At 43.6% G+C, this 27,751-nt stretch overlaps 1 protein-coding gene across 2 annotated transcripts in view; it reads left to right on the top strand.

Annotated features, from left to right (window-relative positions):
• The window catches only part of GREM2 (gremlin 2, DAN family BMP antagonist), a 108,787-nt gene extending 81,261 nt beyond the window's left edge, over positions 1 to 27,526 (top strand). Inside the window, exons 2-3 of one of the 2 annotated variants that reach the window (XM_082702833.1) lie at positions 26,417 to 26,499; positions 26,884 to 27,526. In XM_082702833.1, the coding sequence (XP_082558959.1) occupies positions 26,498 to 26,499; positions 26,884 to 27,391 (510 nt within the window). In that variant the 5' untranslated portion in view covers positions 26,417 to 26,497 and the 3' untranslated portion in view covers positions 27,392 to 27,526. The remainder of the gene's footprint in view (positions 1 to 26,416; positions 26,500 to 26,883) is intronic. The other variant, XM_082702832.1, reaches the window with a different exon arrangement.
• The last annotated feature ends 225 nt before the right edge of the window (positions 27,527 to 27,751 follow it).

The following is a 27,751-nucleotide window of genomic DNA, read 5'->3' as shown; positions in this document are numbered from 1 at the left end:
CACTAAGTGTGCGGCTGGGGGGACGTGGGAGACAGGAGGAAGCTTGTGCAGAACTGGATGTTACGGGGCGGGGGGAGAGGAGGGGAGTGAGTCCCCATCATCGGGCACCTGCGCCCTCTCGGGGCTTCATGTGCCTTCACCATGTTCGCTTCAGCTGAGGTTATGAGAAAGCAAAGAAAACTGAGACTCAGAGCGTCTGTGTGAACTGCCCAAGGTTGTACGGAGTCCCCGTAGCTGAGGCACAAGGTGAAAGCCAGGTGCACCTGCTCCAAAAGCCCACGGGCTCTGCGCGACTCGGAGCCGCTGGCCGTGCGGCTTCCACAGGGTATCAGGAGGTCACCTGCTGCTTGTGTCGAAGGGGCCGAGGCCCCGCTGATCTACTGATATGAAAGAGTTCAGAAAATTATGGTAGGAGAAAAGGGCACAGAAGAAAAGTCATCAAAAAGGAAACAATTCACCTAGCATGCTTTTTTTTCTTTCTTTTTTGTGATATTTGGGAACACCTTCTCTATACCTGGATTATTAACACATACTTCTGTGGCTTCTTCTGATACTGTAACCTTTTAGTTAAATCTCTGCTCCTTGGGAATCTGTACTGGTGTAATGTGAGCCATTAGCTCAACTCTGTATTGCACAGAGAACTTTTCAGGTGTCCCAGCACTACTTATTGTGTGACCTGTAATTCCTCGCTTGTTCAAAATACCAGCGTAGTCACTTTCTAAATACCCGTGTGATATAAAGAACTTCTAAAAATCAATGAAAATGTAGAAAGGATATGAACAGACACTCCAGAAAAGGGATATATAAATAGATCTTAAATAAATGAATTCTCTCTCCATGTGGGAATGACAACTAAAAAAACAGCGAAACACCATTTTTAACTATGAGACTGACAACAATCTAAATGTTAATAGCACACTATGTTGGCAAAAATATCGTGTTACCAAGAATAGAAATTGATATGGCCTCTAAAAGGGGCTATTTAAAAATACCAATCAAAATTACAAACACATATAATCTTTGACCCGGCAATTTACTTCTAAGAATTTATATTAAAGGTGAAAGTACATATATTGAAAAAAAAACCACGTGTGAGATGTTTTTCATAGCCACCCTGCACTGAACTGCAAATATCACACACACACACACACACACACCCCTAAAGGATTATCAATAACTTATTAGTTAAATAAGTTCTTAAAATGAATTTAATGAATTTTGCTATGGCTTCCCCAAATAATAAGGACTCTCTTTATGGAGATTTACTGTTATGGGGATTTTTTTTTTCCTAGATGTATTGTTAGAAATCTCCCCAAAGAACATTTGGGCCTACTTGGGGGACATTTTTGGTGTCATGTTCGAGAGGCAGAGAAGAGCTGCTGCTGATATGCAGTGGGTAGAAGCCAGGGGTGCTGCTAGATATCTTACAGTTTAGAGGACAGCCTCCACCAGCATAGAATGATCCGGTATAAAATGTCAGTAGTGACAAGAAAGAGAAACTCTGCTCTAGAATAATGATCAGAAACTGATTATATTACAAGACTATTAGGCTAAGGACAGGGATGAATAGAATGTTTTCCATTCTTTAATTGTATTCCATTTTATAATTGTTGAATTAGGTACCTTATTCAAAAATAAACAAACAGTACTGCTTTTTTTTTTTTTTAAGTCATTGTTGAATCTTAAAAAAAAAAATCTGTAGGGCTTGTGAAGAAAAATCCTGGATTTGACTCATTTGGTGTTTTTCCCTGTGGCCTCTTGTCCTTTTGAAAAGTTCAAGGACATATATATTGATTGTTTCCACGTAGATGGAGTGTTCTTTCCTGGAAAGGGACTTCAAACAATAGAGTAAAATAGGAGAATGAAGTTACAGTGTACGGTACCTGACCAAACAGGCTTTGGTCTTAGCAAACACCAGAGGAAATGTAACCTAAATTACTAGAAGTTACAAATGTGTAAGTCAGTGTTTTCTCAGCGGCAGGACAAACACTCCCACACAAGGGAACTGATAGGGCAGAGGTGCCTTTGGATTAGAACTCCTGACAACAGTGACCTCTAAAACTTTCTCTGGAATCATTTCATAAAGCTACTGTAAGTTTTCATTATTAGTCATTCCTGCTCCATGTCGCCACTCGATGTTGACGGAAAGGTGGTAAGATTGTGTTTACCATCAAAGCTCTACCCTCCCACTGAATTACCGCTGTTTCCAACGCTGCTTTATCAAGGTAAAGCATTCGACCGAGGACTTGAATATGTCCGAAGCCAAATTCATTGTGATCAAGGTAGGACCCTGCCCAGAGTATATTCATGGCTTTTCTTGGCAAAGATGTTTTTATACACACACACACACATATAAATTTATATTTATATATTTTCTAATATTATATTAGATAATATAATACTATATTCTAATAAAAAAATTGGAATATATGTATATATAAAGGGTAGAAGGAGTTGACCATCTTAAGCACAGTCTGAGAGAACTGAAGAAAGCTCTCCACTGTGAATTGATAATGTCCTAATGGATGTTGTTAATATCCTTCCATTTGTCCTTCCTTTGGGATCTTTACTCTCTTTCCCTGTTTCATATTTTAAATTTACAAAAATAAAAAACCATAAGCAAGAGCGTACTAATGACGTGTATAAGCTGCCAGCATCACTCACAAGACAAAATCAGGAAAATAGGAAGCCTTTGTAACTCAGAGGAGAGAAACCAGAAGAGAGTAAGGGACTCGAGGATAGAATTTAATGGGATCATCCAAAAAAAAAAAAAAGTTTACCTAAACTCTAGTTATATTAGGAGTTTATTTTGGTATTTTAGTCTACTTTTTCTGCTTTCTAAAGAATATGAAAGACAGGATGCTAAGCCAGATTGTTGGTTCAAATTGGCCAAAAAACCCCAAAAACCTTTTTTTGCCCACTAATACAAAATGTTATACAAAAAAAAACCCCAAATCTTTAAAATGATAAATATATGTGAAAAAAATTCCTGCTGTCAATGATTTATACTCTAGATAGAAAAAAACCACTCTATGAAACATGTGTTTCATAACTGTCCCTTGAAGCAGTCTCTCTGGAAGCAGAGTCTACATTCCATTCAGAATCTCATCCCAGTCACTGTTTGTGAAAACAGAGTCAAGAGCTTGGGTTCCTGTGTTTGAAGAATGGACAACAAGACCACTGGGGCCCATTCCAGTTTTCAGACATGATGCCTGCAGTCAAAGACTTTAAGAACAAATGAGAAAAATGGAGCATAAGGGAAATGCAGAAATAGTGATAAGTTGTTCCTCTACCCTCCCCCAAAAAAGGAGAGAGGGAGAACAATGAACTTGTGATATACACCAAAAAATGTTTTCTGAAGTAGGTGGGTTTGAGCTGGCTTTTATACGAAGGCAACTTCTGAGTCCCTGTAAACCCCAGACTACCTTCTGAGTACCCGCTGATGACCTTTTCATAGCGTTTTTAAATCTTTTTCATTTTGCCTTAAGTTTATTTCCATATATTGATTCTATTATTGAGAACAAGAAGGGTGTCCTTCTGTTCCCAAAACATACTAGACAAACACTAAGGATTAACTTTAAGAGACCAAGAGAAATGAAAAGGTAAAAAAAAAAAGAAAGAACACTTCATCTCTATCAATATGAATATGGCTTCGGATTTTTTTTTAAATAAGTTTTATGTGAATACCACATATGCTAATATTCAGCTTGTCTTGAACTAGAGCCTAAAAATAAATATAGAAATTTAGTATGATCGGCTGGTTTACCGATGAGAATAAAGCAATTTTATTTTTGGAAATGGCGGTCATAAAAACAATGTTACCAGGAAAAAGAAGCGAGTGAAAAAATAAAGATGATAACTGAGAAAAGAAAAAAAATGAAGAAGTTAGAAGAGAGTCACGAGAGAACGATCAGTCCAAACAGCAACATTAGCAAAAAGCTATTGTTATGGGCAAGGAGGGAAAAAATACCAATTACAATTATATCGCCAATCTAAGAGCAGTGAATGTGTGAGCAGATGACGTTATACACATCCTTAACCTCTGCTTTTCAGGTAAACTGATATGTGAAATGTACATTTGGAAGACTTAAGGGGTGATCCTCCAACTTCCAAAAAATATCTCCTTTTTAAAAGAATACGTTGCAATAGTCTTTCATGTAATTACAAGCTGTTAGCCTAATACATTTAAAATGAGTAAATTTCTAAAATTCAGTTTCCACCAAGACTGTTCCCTTTTGAAGCGGACTGTCAGCTTTCTTCCTCCCCAAACTCAGAGAACTTGAAAAAGCAAAACACCATCAACAACAGCAATTTAATGCACTCTGAAAACCCACAAGAACACTGACTGGTCTTTAGAATAAGTGACATTCTTTCAAGAAATAAATTAATCAAGAAATTAAAACGTGCTGTCCTTGTGTAAAGACAATATGTACTTTGAGAGGTTTTGTTTCCCAATTAGTGTCCAGTCAAGCCAAGCCATCCATGTAGTTTTGTTTTGTTTTGTGTTTTTCTCTAAAGTCTCTTTGGTCCAAAAGCACAAATGTGGGGGTAGGAACAGAGTGAAACTTATTGCCACTCAGACGATGTTTCTTTTTGGGAGGTGAATGTTTCTGAATGAGATATACTTCTTTGATCAAAACGTAATTTTCAAATGGAGTTGGCTTTTCTTATGAATTCATCTAGCAGCAAATCCAGAAACTCTTAGGCTTCGATAGTCCACTTCGACCTTCAGACATGGGAAGAATTAAGGGTTAAAAGGTGAAAAAAGGCGAGGACACCTTTCTCTCCACATCATATAGACTGACAAGGACATATTTTCTGTTCAGAATTGTTGTCCGTCCTTTTGAGAAAAAGCCAGTACATTTAGCAAGGAAATTATTGGTATTTTTTTACCATGAGTTAATTAGTCCTGCCCCTCTAACTGGTGGCAGAATTGCATACGTAACATTTCAAAGCTGCAGTTTTCACTTCTGCAGAATCTCACTACTCCTTAGCCTTCCAGGAATATATATATATTCCTTTGAAAAGCACAAACAGGTCATTTAAAACTTGAATTAATTGCAAAAAACTGCCATCTTTAGATACATGAAGACCAACTCTTTGGCTTACATGAAAGGGATTTAACAGGCATGGTTTGCAGAAGTGATGATATTTTGTTCTTAAGACTGTGAAAGTTGGGGCACGTGGGTGACTCAGTCCACTAAGCGTCTGCCTTCAGCTCAGGTCACAATCCAGTGCCCTGAGATCGAGCACAGCATCGGGCTCTCTGCTCAGCGGGGAGGCTGCTTCTCCCTCTCCCTCTGTGGTCCGTTGTCTTTCCTCTCTCTCTTTTTCTCTCTCTCACATAAATAAAATCTTTTAAAAATATTTGAAAGAAAAGACTGTGAAAGTGAACAGAAATAATATTGATGACAGTGAACAGAAATAACAAAATCTGCTGCCTCATAAGGTACCACCTTCCCTCTCTTGGCGTCTCTAAAATGTCTTTGAGTGATACTAGATAGGATTTGGGTTTTGGAAAGGTAAGGGTTTCCATCGTGGGCCTATGTCACGGGACTCCTATCTTCAAGCACAATGGATTTTCTTAGCTATAATGTGCGATTTCCAATTAAAAAAATTTTTTTAATTTTATTAAATAATTTTATTAAAAATTATGCATTTTTCAACAAATTCATAATTGAAGAGAAATCAAAGAACTTACCTTGAAGAATAGCTTTATCCAGTGTTAACCAAGGGCACCAGAACAGGCACCAGCAGATGATAAATGTGATTTATCCGCTCAGAAACCCAGGATGGTCAGAAGAGGCCTGGGGCAGACAGTCCCTAAATTCTGGGCCTCTGTGTGTGAACGCCTAGAGAAAATAAAAAATACGGGGCTCCTTGTACAAAATTTACTAAGAAATTCAAAATGGCATGATAGATTGTTCCATTTCTAAATATCACTTTCTTGTTTTCTTTGGATATTGAACTGATAATGAGAAAGGCACATTAGTAAATCATTAGAAACTAAGGGGGTTTTAATTTTTGAATCCTTGGGATATATATAGGAAGAGCAAGGAACTTTTTTTGTCAGGCATAAATTTGAATCCTGGCTGTTAATAATGATGGCGTTTCAGTTTTCTTGTCCGGTTATTGATGAGGAAACCACAGTACAAGGAGAGTTCAAAACTTGCTGCCGTTTTTGTCAGTGGAAAGTGTTGGACACAGGGTTGCAACCCAGGCGGTCTGATTCGAGGACAACACCAGTCACTGCTTAGCCATCACCTTCCCGTGTGTGCATCACTGGATTCTACCAAACACTAATCATTATAAGAACAAAAATAAAACCCACAATTCAAGCATGAATTTGGGGCTCAGTCACTATACAATGACTCTCCCGTTCCTACGGTTTTCTAGCTCTCTGACATTAAAACCTTGAAACTTTTGCATAATTGGAAAGCAATATAAGCAATTGTTTTTATTATTATTGTTTAAATCTAGACATGAGGGCGCCTGGGTGGCTCAGTGGGTTGGGCTGCTGCCTTCAGCTCAGGTCATGATCTCAGGGTCCTGGGATCGAGGCCCGCATCGGGCTCTCTGCTCAGCGGGGAGCCTGCTTCCTCCTCTCTCTCTGCCTGCCTCTCTGCCTGCTTGTGATCTCTTTCTGTCAAATAAATAAATAAAATCTTTAAAAAAAAAATCTAGACATGAGATTACAAGAGACAAATCAAATAATAAGCAAAACAAATCAATTGATAATAAATCAAACAAGTCAACAATCTTTTGGAGACACAGTATATGATGCTATATTTAATGGAAATTCCTATGAAAAGTATTTCTTCCCAGATGACCCCAAAGGTATTTTTTCAGGTCCTTCATAAATGCTCTTCTGATATCTCCATTTAAAAATACAGAAATAAAAAATAAAGTCTAATGAGATCCCCAGGGAAGATAAGTGAAGTTAGCAAACAACAGAATAAAATAAAATCACCGCTCTCCACTTAATGCCTAATTTTGACAAAAGAGAAAAGAGATTGGGTTTTCATTATCAAACATATTGATTGATTATACAATTGCTGATAAAAGTGAATTTGCAGATTTGACCTGGAAATACTTCGCAAGTTTCCAAAGAATGGCTATGAAGAGCCAGGGTTGGAGAGAACTCCATGACCTTGATTCTAAACCAAACTTCTCAGAAGTCCATGGAACGCACTGGGGGCAGGAGTGGGAAGACTGCATGGGGGGTCTACCATGAAAGCTTAGATCTTTCTCATTAGAAGAAAGATCCATGATTTCAGTGACTGAGATCTAGAAACCTTTAGGAGCCAGAAGAGTCATCACCTAGTAATTTAGCATCAACTCTGTGGTTTAGTGGTGGTCTTTTTCATGTTTAAGGGGGGAATTGTTCAAACAATATAGTTGGTTTGAAATACATCCAGGACCAATGCAAACACCAAGTGGGCTGCCCAGAAACCACACATTGTTTCCTTCAGACAAAAGATAATGATGCACTAATGAGTTTTACCCTTTATTGCCCTCTCTGGAACACAGCCTCAGGAAGAAAACCCACAAAACAAAATTGTTAGTCCCAAAATTTACAATATTATGCAATGACCCCTATCCCTTTTTCTTTAAGTGCTAGTACTTGTGTCGTGAAGTATTTGTGTTGTTTAACTCATAAATCCCAACCTCGTATAATCTCGAAAGTGCCCTCCCAGAGAGAGAAAGGAAATGAGTAAATGAGGAAAAATAATAAAAGCCTTACTGATATAGAGTACCTCCAAGAGACTTAAAGTACTTCTGAGATACTATCTTATTCTCTTGCCTTTTGACCTCATCAAAGGGGTAGGAGTAAAATAAATTAATATTTGAAATTATGGAGAGGGAAAGTGAGGCAAAAGGACACTGGACTGATAGGTCCCTTTAATAAAAAGCATTTAATGAATAAAACTGTGAGTGGAGAAAAAGTTGAAACCCAATTGATTGGACTTACAAGAGTATGATGTATATTGAGGATTTATCAGATTTGTTGGAGTCATTCGTTGTTTCCATGAAGAACAAGTTTCGTGACACCCCTGCACATCACAGACCCTGAAATAATCCCTGACATTTCTGGAACCTCTCCAACTGCCCCATCACCCATTCCAACCACCATCTCCTTCCTATGGTCTCCTGCACAGCAAAATTCCTCTGGTCACCGTCTTCTTTCCTTACCTCTCATTCTCACCCCACCCCTGCTGAATGTGGCTTCCTCCTAAAGCATCTCCACTGAAATTACTCTCATTCGGTTGACGGTGGCCTCCATAGGACCAAATCCATGGAGCAGGTTTTTTCCTGAAATTCCACCTACTTGATCTCAGCAGCTTTCCAAAGTCTTAACCACGCCTTCTGGAAACATCCGCTCTTGGCTTGTGTGATGTTTCCTCCTCAGTTCCTTTATTCAGCTCTGGCTGCTCCAGATCTATCTTCTTCACTGGTTCCTCCTTCTCTGCATAACGTTGTGAGGCAGGAGGGCCCCAGAGCTGTGCTGGGCACTCAGTCTTCTCTGGCGCCTGCCTAAATACACTTTTCTGTGTCCCTGGCTTTAAATACCATCTTTCGCCCACTGTCACCTCTCACGGTCACCTTTAGACAATTAGTGGATCCTTTGCACTTAGATATCTAATAGGCATCTCACGTCACATGGCCAAAACCAAATCCTTGATTTCTGTCCTAAAACTTCTCTTCCCTTGGTCTTTTTTTTTTTTTTTTAAGATTTTATTTGCCAGAGAGAGAGAGAGAGAGAGAGAGTACACACAAACAGGCAGAGAGGCAGGCAGAGGCAGGGAGAGAAGCAGGCTCCCCGCCGAGCAAGGAGCTTGATGCGGGACTCGATCCCAGGAGCCTGTGATCACGACCGGAGCTGAAGGCAGCGGCTTAACCCACTGAGCCACCCAGGCGTCCCCTCTTGGTCCTTCTTATTTCAAAAACTTTGCTTCACTCTCAGATCTAACCAAATGTGTATGTTATATTGTTTTTCATCCTTGAAACATGTCTTTTTATTTTTTTAAGATTTTATTTATTTATTTGACAGACAGAGATCACAAGTAGGCAGAGAGGCAGGCAGAGAGAGAGGGGGAGAAGCAGGCTCCCTGCTGAGCAGAGAGCCCGATGTGGGGCTCGATCCCAGGACCCCGAGATCATGACCTGAGCCGAAGGCAGAGGCTTAACCCACTGAACTACCCAGGCGCCCCCCTTGAAACATGTCTTAGAGCCATTTCCTTGTCTTCTCCACCATTGTTGTTTCTTTTTTTTTTTTTTTAAGATTTTATTTATTTATTTGACAGAGATCACAAGTATGCAGAGAGGCAGGCAGAGAGAAAGGAGGAAGCAGGCTCCCTGCCGAGCAGAGAGCCCGACGTGGGGCTGAATCCCAGGACCCTGGGATCATGACCTAAGCCGAAGGCAGAGGCTTTAACCCACTGAGCCACCCAGGCGCCCCAACCACCATTGTTGTTTCTAATCTAGATCATCCCAATAGCCTCCTCTACGGTCTTCAGCTTGCTTTCTCACCAACATACTCTCCTTTCTTCACAGAGCAGTAAGAGCGCTAAGATTTTTAAGACATGAAATCAGGTCATACCACTTTGCTACTTTAAAACCTGTGCTGGCTTCTCATTGAACATACAGTAAAGCCCGAACATTCATTTTAGCCCATGAGACCATATACGATCTGGTCCCCACCTGCCTCTTCACGATGTCTTAATACTGTCCCCCAGATCACTAATCACTAGCCACCCTGGCCTTTCTCTTGCAAGAATGTGACAAGTTGTCCTCACCCATGGTCGTTCCTGGGCTAACTCTTGCCTCTTTCCAGAAAGAAGGGTGTCACTCCTTGGTACAGGTGTCAGGTTGTATGTTCTCAGAACAAACTTCCCTTCTAACTAACCTTCTAACGAACCTTCCCTAACTAACCACTCAACGCATGACAGTTCAGCCAAATCTTTTTTCTCCCATCATCCTGGACTTTTGTTCTCCATAGCACCTCCTGCTCTCTGAAAATATCCTGGTTTTGTAACATTTACTGGTTTATTAACTGTGCACCCTCACTAAAATGTAACTTCCAGAAAAAGTGGGACTGTGAAACAACAAATGAACAGTGAGTTTTCGATGAAATATCTTCCTATTTTCACTAAGTATTTTAGATGAAAACTTTATGGGGAAGGATGAAGACACTTTTTTACATACAGAACTAACATTGCTTTTTAAATTAGTGTGTCAGGGAAGTAAGAAATGTACAGTAATTAGCAAGGAGCAAAGTAATTGCATCAATTATTAAAATCCCTTACCATTAATGCCCTCTACCCCTAAGTTTTGTAACAGAGAGCCCATGTAGAAAAAACCAGAATCATCAGCAAGGCTTGTTAAAATGCAGACTGTTGGACCCCAGAACGTCCCATCTCCTCTCCAGAGTTTCTGATTCAGTAGATCTGGGCGATGGAGGTGAGGGCAATTTCTAAAACATTCCCAGGTGATACAGATGTTACTAATCAGGGAACCACACTTTAAGATCAAAATTTATCCATAATTAATTGTGAAAAGAGGAAAAGCCCTCATTGGAAGAAAATAGGAGGAAATTTTATCCATAACTTCTGGAATTATTCTACTAACCTGCTATCGAGCTATTCAGAGAAATCATTTTTTAAATATTTTGTATTTATTTTAATATAGAAGGATATTGTCCATTTGATGTCAGGCCTCCTTTTATTACCGGATATTTATTGATCATGCATACGGATGTTTCATACCGATGCTCTACTCACATATTCCTCACCAGCACATTCTTCTCTTGTATTTATTTAAAGACAGCCTGCCTACATAAAGCTTGTCTCTCACTATTCCCTTGTATGGGAACTCCAAAATTTTCTATTATACTTAGAATCACTTGACAGGAGAGGACAGACAAATAATCAAAGGTCATTCTTCTGCGTCTGCTCAGCCCCTATCTCTTCCGGGTTCCGTGGCTTGTCGGGAGTTCTGAACTGTCAGATTCCAGGCTCATCCTTAGTAGGGTGTGCGGCAGCTGTCTCTTCCATCTGCCCCTGGACCAAAGGCACTTGATTCCCTAAGGAAATATTCAGACCCATAAAATCTTGAAATAGAGGTCTCTTTGTGGTCAAAGTAATGGCTAAGTCAGTGTGATGCTCCAAACTTCACATACAGAGGTGTTTAGAGCAGTTTTACTTGTAAAGTTGGGAATTGGGCACCAGCTAAATGGAAGAATAATTAAGTACATTGAACACTCACATGTGTCAGAAGATTATATAGTCGTTTAAACTTATTTATATTTCTCTTTAATATTTTCTGAATTCTCCAAATTTTCTACAAATAACAAACAGAATTTTTGTAACCCAATGAAATTAATATTTTAAAGGCAAAAAGATCAAGTTCCTAAAAAGAAAAGCAGTTAACTTGGGTCATACATATGGCCACTGTTTACACAATAACGTCCTTGAACAACCACCACAGAACTTTCGTTGCATATGTCCTCAGAGGTAAAGCATTTAATGTGCTATGAATCAAGCCACACACTTCTTTGTATTTGTTTTTGAGAACAATGGTTGATTTTTACTGATTTCAATTTTAACCATAAACAGAATTTTGTTCAAAAAATAGTTTTATGTTAATTTCTCTGCTGTTTTGTAAGAGAAAATTCACATACCATAAAATTAACCATTTCAAAGTGCAAAATTCAATGACATTACATTCACAAAGTTGTGCAAACATAAGCTCAGTCTAGTTTCAAAACATTCTCATTACCCTCAAAGGGGATCTTGTGCTCATTCATTAATAGTTCCCCTTCCCACTCCACTCCAGCCTCTAGAAACCACCAGTCTGTGCTCTGTCTCTATGGATTTATGTATTCTTGACACCAGTCACGTTAAAGAAAAAAACAATGGGGCGCCTGGGTGGCTCAGTGGGTTAAAGCCTCTGACTTCGGCTCAGGTCATGGTCTCAGGGTCCTGGGATGGAGCCCCACATCGGGCTCTCTGCTCAGCGGGGAGCCTGCTTCCCCTTCTCTCTCACTGCCTGCTTCTCTGCCTGCTTGTGATCTCTGTCTGTCAAATAAATAAAATCTTTTTAAAATTTTTTAAAAACATTTTTTTAAATATTTATTCATTTGAGAGAGAGAGAGAGAGACAGAGAGAGCACAAGCTGGGAAGAGGCAGAGGGAGAGGAAGAAGCAGGCCTCCCCCATGACCTGGGGACCCGATGTGGGGCTCCATCCCAGGACCCCAGGATCACGACCTGAGCCGAAGGCAGACACTTAACCACTTGAGCCACCCAGGAGCCCTGACACCAGTCACTTTTTAAAAAGCTTTAGTTGTTATCTTTTTTAAAATGTACACATTTGGGGATGCCTGGGTGGCTCAGTCAGTTAAGCATCTGCCTTCAGCTCAGGTCATGGTGCCAGGGTCCTGAGATCGAGTCCACCCCGGGCTTCCTACTCAGGGGTGAGAGGTGAGACCAGGTGAGACCTGCTCAGAGGTGCTTCTCCCTCTGCCTCTGTTGCTCCCCTGCTTGTGCTCTCTCTCAAATAAATAAATAAAATCCTTTTCTGTTTTTTTCAAAGATTTTTATTTATTTATTTGACAGACAGAGATCACAAGTAAGCAGAGCATCAGGCAAAGAGAGAGGGGGAAGCAGGCTCCCTGCTGAGCAGAGAGCCCGATGTGGGGCTCGATCCCAGGACCCTGAGATCATGACCTGAGCCGAAGGCAGAAGCTTAACCCACTGAGCCACCCAGGCGCCCCATAAAATCCATTTTTTAAAAAATGTGCATATTTGGTAAGAACACTTGGCCTTGGCGCAGCTGCTTGTGGACCATCACCTGCTCTGAAAAAGGCAGGTGAGGCTATGTCCTCCACAGGACAGCCTCTCAGGCACTGAGTGCAGCTCTGAGGGATCAATCGATCACTCTCCCTTGTCACGCAACACTGCCATCACCAGAGCCTCTCCCAAATGCCTATGACTGTCTTCGTATTAAATATGCAGATTTCTTTATGTGGCCCCTTTCTCCGTAACTGATACCTGCTATGGCTTCTCTCCAGCCCTTGAGGCTCCCAGTCCATGTGTGTTGCCTGAGAGAGCCCCAGACTTCATGGAAAAGTGGAAGGAGGGAAGGGGAGGCAGGTCATGAGAATCAGACGAGTTGGTCCCTGGGCTGCAGCTTCCGTGTGTTACGTGACTGCCAGCCTCCAGTACACCTGCGTCGCAGTGGCGAGTCCCCGGTGCAGACCCTCTCCCCTGGGGTCTCCGTGCAGGGGTCCCTCCCAACACTGAGGTCCGCAGAGCTTGCCAAAGCCGTGGCACACAGGCTTGAGAAGAAAGGCATTCTAAGTGGAAACATACATCACAATTACTTGCAAATCATCTCCCTCACATCTTCCTGTCACAGACCATGAAAGAAGTCCCCTGCTCTAAACATGGGGAAATTGCTCACAGAAAGAAGAGATGTTAGCTCTGAATTTCAATTAACTTTAACTCTGATTGCTGCGTATTCCTGGATTAGTCTCTGGTCCTTATTAATGAGGATATAATTAATGAAGTTGGCCGTGGGCAGTGGACCAAAGCACAGATAATTTTATTTTAGACAAATAGTTTCGGCTCTGTTTTTCAGAATAGGGGATGCTTCTTATAAATGCCATTTCTCAGGTTCCAGCCCAAATCTTGGGAATCACAACTCCTGCAGTATGTAGTCCTGGGATCTACACTTTTAACAAGTTCCCATGTGTGTCTCGTTCATAATGAGGTTTGAGGACCACTAGTTAAAGAAAAGGAGTCCTATACTGAATTCTAATTGAATGCAAATAGTGGATATTGTTAATAGAACTTGCTCCAAAGAAAAATGTGCCCATCTTTGTGTTTGGAAACCATATCCTAGAAAATATTTGATAAGGTTGGCTGAAGGTATGACTGGCTCTATGTGATGTTAACAAGAAACATGCCCAAGACTTACTTCGAAAGTTCAGTAAGGATCCTTTTTATTTACATTATTTATAATTAGGCTGATCCAAGGAAAGATCTAAACAGAGAGTTATAAAAAGCAGAATGGACACCAAACATATCACGAGCACATGTGCATTCAGTAAATACTTCCTGCATGAATGGTACACTTACAGTCACTTTGTTTCCCAAATAAAAGGCAAAGGACTGGTTCCTAATCTCTCGGGCTTTCCTTTTTCTCAAATATCGGTTGTAATCTGGCTGTTTGAATACCAGCAGTTATGACATCTGTAATTTCTCTAAAATATTGGACATTTGTTCATTTATTCAATAAATATTTGTCGGTCATTTTCTATACACTGGGATGAGTTCCAGGAATATGGTAGTGGTTAAAAGAGACTGATCTCTACTCCGAAGGAGTTTTCCATTGAAGAGGGCTGGAAGCTTAGGTGTTTGAGGGAGAAGATTAAATGTGAAAATCAGGGTGCCTGGGTGGCTCAGAGGGTTAAGCCTCTGCCTTCAGTGCAGGTCATGATCTCAGGGTCCTGGGATCAAGTCCCACATCGGGCTCTCTTAGTGAGAGCCTGCTTCCTCCTCTCTTTCTCTGCCTGCCTCTCTGCCTACTTGTGATCTCTGTCTGTCAAATAAATAAATAAAATATTTTAAAAAAATGTGAAAATCAACAGAAATCTCGGAAGGAGTATCAGGAACTTCAAGCCCAGGCATCCGCTCGGTCCTCGCTTCATTTTGCTCAGCTTTTCAGGGTGAAATTGCTTGGGTTACCGATGCTGCGGTTCAGAAAGTACTTTCTGTCCTGTCCAGTTGGTCCTTTGACTTCACTCCGAGTAAACTGTTGACTATTTGGAAGGCTAGATAATGCGGCTTACCCACATTTTAAAGTCTGAAAGTCAGAATCCATTACATATTATCTTCACTTTCCCCCCTCGGCAGTCTTGCCCTCACCCCACTATGTCTCTAAAACTCCTCGCCCCAAGACTGGGGGACCCTCGATCCAGGGAACACGTGTCCGTCTCCCCTCATCTGACTTCTCACAGTCTGGCTATCTCTGCCCTCTCTCGGCCGCCTTTGTAGGTTTCCTTTTCCTCGGTCTCTGGAAGAGCTTATGTACCCGAGTTCCCGCCGCTGCCCACTTCTCTTGATCTTCTGACCCTCAGCGAATGCCATCCCTTCAGATAGAGCCTGTGAGGCCCTCCTGTACCAGACAGATTTCCCGTGTGTGGAGACCGCCCTGTCTCCTCCCGCCAGCTCTTCCTCTCCTGTTCTCCGTCCTGGGAAAGCCAGCCTGGTCTTGGTTGTCCCCATCACTTCTTGTTCATTTATCTTTTTCCTGGCATGAAATGGAGATCTTACTCATCTTTGTATCCCATCCCCTAGGAAGGTGCACAGAACACGTGGGATGAATGAACAAACCAGTTAATGCTAACAGTGTTAGTAAAAGTGCTGCTGGTTCAGGTGTATAAAAAGACAGGTTTGGGTATTGGGTATTATATTCATTTTAAATAAGTTTTTGACATTTTTAAATTTTTCCTTTATTCTTTTTTTTTTTTTTTTTTTACTTTTTCCATGACTCCATGTCCATTGGCATAAGTCTGCTGGTTGTCTGTGGTTGTGTTTGTTTTCTTTGGTCGAGAGCCTTGAATTTACCCTTTAGTTTGTCTGAATTCAACATCGAATTCAGGAGCTAACATGAAAAGGGCAGGGTGCATAAGACTTAACAGCAACTGAACCACACTTCTTGTTTCAATTAAATTACTTAATATGGGACTTTCCAGTTCTCTATGGACCCATTAGCCAACAGAGTGTTTTGAAAAACTGTCAGAAAAGAGGTTGCAGAATTTGGGAGACCTGAGTACAAGAATAGGAGAGAAGCAAAGTCTGAGATCTCTCTTCATGACATTTACTTGGGGGCATAAAATTTGTATGTATCAGAGAATTCAAGGGTGAATTAATCTTCTTGCCTGGTATTGTTAACACAATTCTTGTGTTTAGAAATAGTAATATAATAACATATTTAGTGGACTGGCCTATACACATTTTTACTAACCTATTATTAAATCTATGTAACCTCTCACAAACTCTGACATATAAATTTGCAGCAAATATTATTTAAAGAATATTGCAACACTGATGTTTTAAAAGATGATAGTCATAATATTCATTTTAATGTCTCCAGAGGAATCTAAATACCATCATAGCCAAATACCATAGCTATATTTTATGCCCACTATTACACATTTTTTAAAAATATGTAGAAACACTGAAAGAAAATGTGGTGTCCTTCTTTTCCTTGAATTCGTATCTCTCTCTAGTTCTCGCTCATAGAATTTATCTCATTATAACAGGTTTGGGGTTTGAAAGGCTTTTTTTTTTTTTTTAAGGGCTTTATTTATTTGCCAGAGAGAGAGTGCAGGCACAGACACGCATGCCTTGAGCAGGGAGGCAGGGGAGGGGCAGGCGCGGAGGGGACACAAAGGGAGAGAATCTCATGCTGACTCCAGGCTGAGCTCAGAGCCCAAGGAGGGGCTTAATCTGACAACTCTGATACCGTGACCTGAGCCAAAACCAAGTGGGGCCCTTAACAACTGCATCCCTCAAGCGCCCTGTCCTTTCTCAAACTCTTTTGAAAATCTTGTCAAGTTTAAATTTAGATAGATAGATAAATAGATAATCTTCTAAAAGAAAAACGTGGGGCGCCTGGGTGGCTCAGTGGGTTGAGCCTCTGCCTTCCGCTCAGGTCATGGTCTCAGGGTCCTGGGATCGAGCCCGGCATCGGGCTCTCTGCTCAGAGGGAAGCCTGCTTCCCTTTCTCTCTGCTTGCCTCTCTGCCTGCTTGTGATCTCTCTCTCTGTGTCAAATAAATAAATAAAATCTTTAAAAAAAAGAAAAAGGAAAAATGGGCAGAAGACATGAACTTCAGGTCAGCATCAGCAAGAGCAAAGACAGGCGAACACAGTTTGCAATAAAACGAGGATGAGGACCTGCAAAAGTATACTACTGAATCATAGGCGTCTATTCGATTGCAAAAATAAATAAATAAATAAATAAATAAATAATCATTCCACTTTTAGTAGTTACATTGACTTCTGATTTTGATAGCTTGGTATGTACTAAATCATGATGATGAAAGGCTTTCATAAAAAGCATTATTGCTACTGAAAAGTTAACCCAGTTTCAAGTTCTTCTTTATAGTTTTAAAAATTAAAAACATTCTCAATAAAAAATAAAAACATTCTCATCTGTACCAGTGTAACCAAAACCTATGTAATCATTCCCTCTTTCATTCATTCATACATAAATAAGCATTTTTTTTAAAGATTTTATTTATTTGTCAGAGAGAGAGAGGGAGAGAGAGCGAGCACAGGCAGACAGAGAGGCAGGCAGAGGCAGAGGGAGAAGCAGGCTCCCTGCCGAGCAAGGAGCCCGATGCGGGACTCGATCCCAGGACGCTGGGATCATGACCTGAGCCAAAGGCAGCTGCTCAACCACCTGAGCCACCCAGGCGCCCCCCATAAATAAGCATTTATAACTGTTCTGGAGACCAACCACAAGTCAGTATGGAAACAGAGGTTAACTATCACGTCTTCCAGTGACACCCACTCCAGTGGGGAAAACACGGACAGCGGCCTGTTGGCTGTGATGAGGCAGGTGTGAGGGCAGCAGTGAGGAAGAGCACGGGAGGCACAGAAGCTGTCGCAACAGAAGTGGAACTTGAATGAAACTTAAATACCCAGCAGTGGTCAAAGAAGCAGTATTTCGGGCAAGAGAAAGAGCCGTGCAAATGTTCGCGGGTGGAAAACGACCTTGCGTGTTAGGACACGTAGTTCTGTGTCTTTCCGGCATAATGTGCTATCGTGAGGGGACAACATGATGAAACGAGAGGGGACAGAGATCACAGAAGGCTCATGCACTGTGCCAAGGACTTTGAACCGGTGCGTGATGGGAAACCTGGCGAGGGAAGACTGCAGGGCCCAAGAGAGACAGATCTGCATGTCGGGATCTCCTCGACGCGAGCCTGGAAGGTGGATGTGAGCGCGAGTTTGGAGGCCAGTGAGGAGAGGAGGACCCGAGCCAAAGTCGTAACCGTGGGGCTCAGCAGTGAGGCAAGAAAGACGATCATTGAAGACCATTAAGACAATGGGCTTAATATGTGAGAAAGATAAGTTTGGGTATTCCCCATACCCAGATGAAAGGGATTTAAATACTGATGAGTTTTTAACGGACAACATCAAAGTCCAGAGATGAGCATCAGTAGGGATGGTCAGTTCAAGTGGCTTACCCGTGTGAACAAGAATACGGTGGCTTTCTCTTTTGTGCTTTCTGCGGCAACGGTCTGACTCGCATCCCATGCTGTACCCTGCTGGGGGCTGCTGTAGCCTCAGTCTCCTTGCACAAACACAACCCAGACCGGAACAGTAACTTCTTCTGGCATGTCTTTTTTTTTTTTTCATCAGGGAGTAAAATTCTCTCCCAGGAGGCTCTTTCTTATATCTTGTTAGTCACTGAGTAGGACCTATCAGCTCCGTACTCCGCGGTATGTAGAAGTGCCCATGAAGAACCTGGACTCCGGTTCCTGGACAACATTGTGCTTCTGTTAGCAAGAAGAATGAAGACGTTGGCTCTCAGGTAGTACGTCAACTGGGACTTGCACTCTCAGCTCTCTGGCCTGGGGGAAAAGGAAAAACACTGTGTCACTGAGACAGTAACTTTCAGAAGAGGCGCTGAGTGAAAAAAACAGGATAAGATTTGGGACCTAGAAAACTTGGGGTCCGTATAAGGCATCCAGGGAATGTTCGGTAGGCAGCTGGGTATAGCGTCTGGGAGTCAAGAGCAGATAGCAACTGGTGGCTAAAATCTTGGCACGGATGAAATTCTTAGTAGGAAGGTGAGGAAGGAGAAAATAGGTTTATTAACCTCTAAGAGGAAACCAGAGAAAGAAAAATCTATGAAAGACATCAAAAGACTAAAGAAAAGGAATAAAAAGACTCGTGTCGTCCATTCCAGAGGAAGTGAAAAGGGGGTACACGGTTTTGTCAGGGCTTCCTACGTGCAAGGTCCCCACCGCTCCCCACTGTCACACAAGTGAAACGAAGTAGCTTGAAGTAGAGGTTGTTGGCGGGGCGCGTGGTCAAGACGTTTTTGATTTTGCTCACACATTTTAGACAGGCCCCTCTGATTTTTATGGATACACAGATAGAAAATCCAAAGCCTGCTGTCAGAGAAGGGGAAGACTTTTGTTTTAGAAGCTCACCCCGAACACACAAGACTGTCTGGAGAAGACGTGAGGAACAAGGTAGAGAAGCGCAGAATCACTCAAGTGTGACTAGTCCCTTGAGCCGCAGCCTAAAATCTTCATCTGAAAATCATCATCGCCATCATAGTAAAGGTTCTGCCTCGTGGCTGCAGAGAACAATGCCACCGGCTATAAAATCCTTAACGGATCGCTCATAATTTCTTCCTTCCTTTCAAGTAAAACACATGGTTCTTTTCGCTCTGAGAGGACTTGGACCATGACTGGATCTCGGTGCCACATTCTTCCTAGCAGCGACATGGAATGGAGGTGGCCAGTACTATTAACACCATTTTACGGACGGGGACCAGGGAAGCTTAGGAGTGAGTCACACAGGGTCACGAGATGGGCAGGTCCAGGCCCAGAAACCATGTTCTCACTCTCATTCCCAAGTGGTTCCACTCTTGAGAAAAGCAACCATGTGTGTAGAAGCGCACAGCATTCAAAGAGCTTTCCCATCCATTTTCCTACTCAACTTACTGCTTTTCTGCTGTCTTACCTCAACGTGACATTTCCCAGACCGAGTTTATCCCGATTGTTTCAAAGACTAAGAACTCTGATTACGAATTCCTAAATGATACACTTGCTATCCAGAAGTCAAAGTAAGTAATGATAGTATCATTTCTTCTTTGGTTGAAAACCTTTTTTAAAAACATAATGTAATTTTTCCAGAGGAAATTAAACTTCTCCTGGAACAAAATGATAGTCAGTGTTCCACTCAGACAATGTCACTTGGAAAAGTAAATGAATCCATTTGGATTCCACACTTCTGAGTCATATGGGATGCCCTGATCATTCTGCTTTGAAATTGCAAGCCACTGCCTATTTTTCTCATAGGAAGTTCAGAAGATTTATAGTTAGTACTTATTTTTCCTTTCCTAATGTTTTCTTTTTCTTTCTTTTTTTAAAAAGATTTTATTTATTTATCTGACAGAGACACAGCGAGAGAGGGAACGCAAGCAGGGGGAGTGGGAGAGGAAGAAGCAGACTCCCACCGAGCAGGGAGCCCAATGCGGGGCTCGATCCCAGGACCCTGGGACCACGAGCTGAGCTGAAGGTAGACACTTAATGACCGAGCCATCCAGGCGCCCCATCCTTTCCTAATGTTTTCATTTCTCCACTTATAATAAGTTGCAATCCCTCCCTTTCAGTGTACAACTACAGTATTTGAGCTTGGTGAAAAACTCACTTGGAATCAGAAGGACGCAAATTAAAATAATAATAATAATAGGATGCCATTTCAAACTTTCCAGATGGGCGAAACATCATAAATCTGGTAACACCAAGGGTTAGCAAGTGTGTGCAGCAGCACAGATTACTCTGGGGGGGAAGACTGGTGCAAGCACTTGGAAGGTGATGACAGAACTTTGTCAAGCTCTAGTTGTACATCACCCGCGACGCAGCATTTCCACTTCTCCGTGTCTCCTCTAGTAAACCTGTAACAGGTAGGCATAAATACACACACACAAATCTGTTCAGGACAGCGCTGTTAACAACAATGACAGAGTAGAAGCAACTTCACGGGCCCCCAGTAAGCAAATGCACACACTGTGCAGTGGAGGTGAATAGATCCTTCTCAAAACATCCACATGAATAAAATCTCAAACACCAATCGTTGATTTTAAAAGGTGCTCCAAAAATAAAATGAATAAAATACAACATAGTAAAATCAAATCAAATCAAATCAATAAAGCAAAAGTTGCTCAACAAGAGTGTAGTACTAGATACACACGCAGACATGCCCTCACCACAGAACGTACCAGGAAACACGGAAAAGCACTAGCAGGAATGACATAATCAACTTCAGGACACTGGTCATCTCAGCAACAGCAGCAGAAGAAAAGAACAAAACTTTGGCTTTACCTATATTGTTTCATTTCTCTCAAAATTGAAGGAGATGGCAAAATAAAGATTGGAACTATTAATACTGTTTTAACCTCCGTGGTGGGCAGCTAGGGTTCATTATGTGTTCTAGCTTGCTCTATGGTTGAAATGCTTCATAGTGAGACTTTTTTTTTTTTAATTTTATTTATTTGACAGAGAGAGATCACAAGCAGGCAGAAAGGCAGGCAGAGAGAGAGAAGGAAGCAGGCTCCCCGCCGAGCAGAGAGCCCGATGCGGGGCTCGATCCCAGGACCCTGAGATCATGACCTGAGCCGAAGGCAGAGGCTTTAACCCACTGAGCCACCCAGGCACCCCCATAGTGAGACATTTTAAAATGCAGAGCTACTTTTCGAGCCAGAGCGCACAAAGGGAAGGGGAGAGCAATGAGTGAATGGGAGAGGAAAAGTTAGCAGTAGGATTCGGCAAACTTTTTCTGTGAAAGGCCCCATAGTAAATATTTTTGACTTCATGCGGCGTGTCTCTGTCCCCACTACTCTGTCTTTGTAACCCAAAAGCAGCCAATGAAGAAAATGGAGCTAAACAGGCACGGCTGTGTTCCGTATAACCTTATTTACGGAAACAGGGCGCAGGCTGGGATCAGCCCATCGGGCCATCGCGGGCTGTAGATGACAGTTGCTGAAAGTCAGGGGGTGCGCCCCGAGCCAGGAACGTGCACCTTTAGCTGGAGAGCTCCGCCACAGCCTCCCAACAAAGGCTCCATGTCACGGATGAAGTACCTTTGGCTGTTGAGGTTCTAGTAGTAAAATTCATAAAAATAATCATTGCATTCTAACACTGTCAAGGGCTTTTGTTTGGAGTTCGCTGCTGGATTCGGATTCTGTTTTCCCTTGGGCCGTGGAAGCAGGTTTATCCCAGATGTGCCTGCCCATGTGCAGCCTTGGGCGCTTCCCTCCAACCTGCCCAGGCTGTGCAGAATTCTTAGGTCACAGAAAATGTTTGAGTTCCATCCCGTTCACCACTCATGCACAGCCTGGGCCTGACCTCTAAAACCCAACAAGGTCGAGCTGGGAGTGAGTTAATCAGCTTAGCTGAACCCTTGCCTTCGGTCACTTACACCTTTTGGCAGGGAGGATCTAGCATGGCCACAGCCTTTCCTAGAACTTAGGAGGCATTACGACTCAAGAGTCTATGTCTCTAGAAAAGGCTGATGTTCTAGAAAAAGGCCAGTGATCCTTTAGCGGCCTCTGTACTATCCTGGCCTGTGCAGCCCTTGTTCTGACACCAAGAAAGCCCGGGCCCCAGGGCGTTACTTAAGAGGAAAGTGCTTTTGCTTCCTCTCTCTCTACCCAACCCACGGCGACCAACCCACACTGCTAGCAGATCAGCATTTATGGTCCTGGCGCCCCTTGCAAACTGACAACATTGTCAGGCCCCAAGGATCGTTAATAAAACCGAAAGGAATTATTTACGAGTTTCTTCTGAGACAAGCCAAACACAAGATGTGAGGATAAAATGAAAGATATTCGTGCTGTGGTACCAACGATTATGGCAACACTCCTGAGAGGTTAATTGTATGCAAACCATTTCTCTGAGTAGCAAGGCAAGTTTCTCTGAGTGATTCAAGGCAAAGGAAGACTCTGAGGGCTAAATTCAGGGTGTGGCGGGGCCACTGACGTGTGTGTGCAAGAGCAAGTTAACCAGCTGAAGAAAGAGGCGTGCAGGACCCTGAGGCCCCCCGCCATACACAAGGGCCAGAGGAGATGCACTGTGAGCAAAAACTCAGTTGCTTTGGTGCCCTTGATTGGAGTGAAAAGCATAATGGTCACTCAGCAGAATACCTCTTGCCTCCTTGCCTGTCCCAACACCAAGATTCCAGATCCTTGGCAACATTCCTGTTGCTTTGTGTGAAGGAGTAAAGAAACGAGATGGAGGGGAGGAAACCCCCAGTTGGCCCCAGGCACCGAGCGATTTCATCAGCCTCTTTTCCTGCTCTTACAAATGGGAGGTTTGCTTTCCCCCTAGGTTCTTGGGAAGCATAACTTCTCCGGGTGATTGCCAGATGTTGTGAAGATGTTGCAAAGCGTTCAAAGAAGGCATGTTGTTAATCATCACATCTAATACTGTGAATCTGAGAGTTTTTGCCCCAAATTGATCGGAACATGTTTTAATTCTGTTCTCCCTGACAACAGCTAGGACCTGTTGAAGAAAAGCACGCATCGTTGAGCCTATCAAAGATGCCTGTGAAGCTGTTCCTGGAACTAGGGGGCTTGAGGACCAGGCTGACTCTGTAAATCTTTCCTGGCTGGGACTTGCAAACTTTGGGTTGTGTGTTTTTTCAGAATGTTAATAATTTTAGAAATTATTAAAATGGAACCAACATACTTTCTTTTTAAGAGACTATTGAGATCACAAATCATTCTGCAAGTATAATAAGCTGTGTAAGTTGAGTGAGTCCAATACTCAGTGCTTGCCATGAATCTGCTGGGAGCGTGGCCATTTTCATGTGACAATTCGTGTGTGGAACTAAGGAGGCATGAGGAAAGTTCTTTAACAGTTCGGCCTCAGAATCTCAGGAATTGTATTGCCCCAAAATGCTTTTACAAAAAAAGAAAATCTTTCCCTTTTTCCCTCCTCTGTTCTCAATTTTTTCTTTTTTAAAAAATTTTTTTATTTTTAATTTTTATTTTATTTTATTTTATTTATTTTATTTTTTAATTTTTACTTCTCTTGCCTCTTGTCATTACACTTACCTAACTCTGCCCTCTTGGCAGTGTCACCGCCTGGAAGACTCCTATTTGGAGTTCGGGACACTCGTTAGCTGTTAATTCCTGGGCCTCTCCTGTTCCCTATCCAGGAGGAACCGATGCTCTTTCCCTGTGTCCCCATCATCCCCTGCGGCACTGGCCCGGGGAAGCCACCGGAAGCAGTTCTTTGAAACACAGATCTCAAACTCCACCTCGACTCTGCTGGTTTGGGGGTGTTTTGGGGGTGGAGCTGAGGAATCTACATTCTAAAGCATCCCAGTGGTTCAGATGTTCTTGGCCGTGCAAACCTATCCCATTGTGCCTCCATACTCTGCGTGCCAAAAGGCGTGGTATTTGTGTGTCCTTCCACACGAATTTATTGAGTATCTACTTGGTACCAGTCACTGTTCCAAGTGCAGGACATACAGTATGGTTTAACAGATGGTCCTTCTTTCTTGGACCTTATATTCTAGTTGCGGAAGTCAGACAATGCAAAAATCTGTAAGATCTTACCGTACTCTCTTACCGGATGCTAAGTGCCGTGGAGGAAAACAAAGCAGGGATGAAGGAGACAGTGAATGTCAGGGCTGTGATGAAGTCACCCCTGAAGGCCTCACCCAGGTGGCGATAACTGAGCACAGACTTGAAGACGGTGGTAGAAGACCATGTCAACATCAGAGGGAAGGCAGACGTAAGGCCCTAGAGCAGAAAAATGCCACATACCTTCTGGAAACAGAAAGGTGAGCAGGGTTGCCGGAGCAGAGCAGGTAGGAGTGCCGATGAGGAGGTCCATGGGATGAGAACAGGGAGAGCAGATCTTGTCAGGGCTCGTCCGACACTGGAAGAACTTTCTCTTTGTCTCTGAGAGAGGTACTGGAATTCTCAAGGCTTATCAGAGTTTGTTCCAGAATACATACTCAGTGAAACTTGATAAATGAAGGAATTCTCTGCTGTGTGGTTTCCAAAAGCCTCTTGTGGTTTACACTTAGATTAACAATAATGACATACAGGAATATTTTAGCATAGATATTTTAACACAAAAAAATTTTTTTTGAAGATTTTGAGAGAGTGAGTGTGAGAGAGAGAGATCACAAGCAGGGACAGAGTGAGGGAGAAGCAGACTCCCCACTGAGCAGGGAGCCCAGACATACGGCTCGATCCCAGGACCCTGGAATCATGATCTGAGCCAAAGGCAGATATTTAACCAACTGAGCCACCTAGGTACCCCTTAACACAAATATTTTTAGCTATAGTATAGCTACCCTCACCTGGAGCCAGGGTTCAAATATTTCACATAGTGGACATATGATCTTGGTACGTTGTGAAGCCTCTCCATGCCTCAGTTTCCTAATCCGTAAAGTGGGAGAAATATTAATACCTATTTCATAGAACTGATATGTTTATACATGAGAAGAAACTGTAAGAGGGATGGGTTTTGAACACCAATAAGTACTATTATTATTAGCAGAAACATATGTAAGACATTGATAATAGTTCAGGGATGTTAATATATTTAATATCAAATTTATTTATATTTATATAAATTATATTATCATAATTATATATTTATATGTCATATAAATATAAATTTAATATTAAATAAAAATTAAATATAAATGTGTAGTATACATTATAGAACTATATAATGGTATATATATATAATTTCTACATGCCATTTTGGTGTGTGCATGTTAAAGGAACCAGAGTCTCGTGCAGGTTCTCGAGGTGGTAAGATATCCAGGGAAGCAATGAATAAATGCGAATATGGTGGCGAGGATGACAAGGGTAATGAAGGAGCTGCCATCCTCAGCAGATAGAGATCATCTTTGCTGGGGGGTGGGGCAGGGTATTGCTGTCCCTGGAGGGATTCATGGAAATGTAGCAATGGGAACTGAATTAAGCTTCAGAGAAGTCCATCCTTCAGGCAGACTTGGTTTGCTTCCTACAAGACCTGATTGTAAGGAAGCTCCTCCCAAGCTCCCATCCCGGCTCGCTGGGGTCATGAGGCCCTAAGACACAGAAGGCAGAATCTAGTCATGCCCTTACGGTTGGGTTCTCTAAGGCCGTTTTTTTTTTTTTTTTTTTTTTTTTTATTTGTTTATTTGACAGAGAGAGATCACAAGCAGGCAGAGAGGCAGGCAGAGAGGAGGAAGCAGGCTCCCCGCTGAGCAGAGAGCCCGATGTGGGGCTCGATCCCAGGACCCTGAGATCATGACCTGAGCTGAAGGCAGCCACCCAGGCACCCCTCTAAGGCCGTTTTAATAAGGGCCTTGGAGAGTTCTTAATTCCTGACTGGGAAGTGGTTTCCGCTCCTAGACTCTACTTCATGACTCTCTTGAATTAACTTGAATATCTTTGTGCCGAGGTTCAATGTACTTTTCTATTCCTAACAATTGCCAGAGGTGTAAATATCACTTTCCCCGGTCTGTGTCCATTCGTAGGTTAATACTTATTTTGAAAGAAACTTGTGGCCCACACCCCACCCCGCTTGCCTTTTCTTTTTGCCGATCCTCCTGATCCGGTCCGTGTCTCCTTCTGGTGGCTCCGGAGACAGGTGCGTGACTCCTGGACGTTCCTTAGCGATTGTGCCACCGTGGGCCAGTTCCTAACGTCTGCGTGCCTCAGTTTCCCTGCAATGTAGGTATAATAACGGCCAACTTAGACGTGTTTTGAGGGTCCCATGGGGAAAACACGTGGTGTGAGTGGGGCAGGACTTGTCCCCCACTAGATGAAGACGCAGGGAAACGCAGTCGCTATGGCTGGCCCTGCGGCCCGCGGGCGGGGGCTATCGCTGGCGACCTTGGCCTTGTCATTCTTGTGTAGTGCAGCCGAGTGAGTGCTCTGTGTTCTTTTCCGCTCGGCCCCTCGCCCCTCGCGTCGCCTTTCGGAGGGCGTCCCCGTGTCCCCGCCGCCCGGAGGGGCTCCAGGCCTCTCCCCTGCAGCCGCCGCACCCGAAGGCAGCTCCTCTCGGGAAACCAGCGCCGCCCCAGCCAACCCCTCTCACTCTTGTCTCGTTCGCAGGATGTTCTGGAAGCTCTCCCTGTCCTTGTGCCTGGTGGCCGTGCTGGTGAAGGCGGCCGAGGCCCGGAAGAACCGGCCGGCGGGCGCCATCCCGTCGCCCTACAAGGACGGCAGCAGCAACCACTCGGAGCGATGGCAGCACCAGATCAAGGAGGTGCTGGCCTCCAGCCAGGAGGCCCTGGTGGTCACCGAGCGCAAGTACCTCAAGAGTGACTGGTGCAAGACGCAGCCGCTGCGGCAGACGGTGAGCGAGGACGGCTGCCGCAGCCGCACGGTCCTCAACCGCTTCTGCTACGGCCAGTGCAACTCCTTCTACATCCCGCGCCACGTGCGCAAGGACGAGGAGTCCTTCCAGTCGTGCGCCTTCTGCAAGCCGCAGCGCGTCACCTCCGTCCTCGTGGAGCTCGAGTGCCCCGGCATGGACCCTCCCTTCCGACTCAAGAAGATCCAGAAGGTGAAGCAGTGCCGGTGCATGTCCGTGAACCTGAGCGACTCGGACAAGCAGTGAAGCCCCCGCGGCTGCCCGCGAGCTCCCGGGGCCGCCGCCGCCGCCGCCTTCGTCCGCGTCCTCGGAGCCCGCGCGGCGCTGCCCGGCGGCCGCTCCGCTGCCCGCGCGGCTCCCAAGTGGCGCTTCGCCGCCGCGTCCGGCCGATCGCGGGGCCCCCGCGCGCCCCACCCCTGCGCGCCCCCAACGCGCTGCGCGCCGGGCCCGAGGGACGCGGCTGGAAACCGGCTCGGCGCCGGCCGGCGGCCGGAGAGGACCTTCGGGGGCCGCGCGGCCGGTCCGGCGTTGATGTTTCCACCATGTGGAAAAGCCCGGCTTTCCCCGGCCTCCCCCGACACTCCAGCTCCCGTCGCGCGGCAGCGA

The sequence above is a fragment of the Mustela nivalis genome, assembly GCF_964662115.1.
Source record: "Mustela nivalis genome assembly, chromosome: 16".
Lineage (NCBI taxonomy): Eukaryota > Metazoa > Chordata > Mammalia > Carnivora > Mustelidae > Mustela > Mustela nivalis.
Note: the sequence above shows the minus strand (reverse complement) of the source record. Positions and strands in the feature narration are given on the sequence as shown.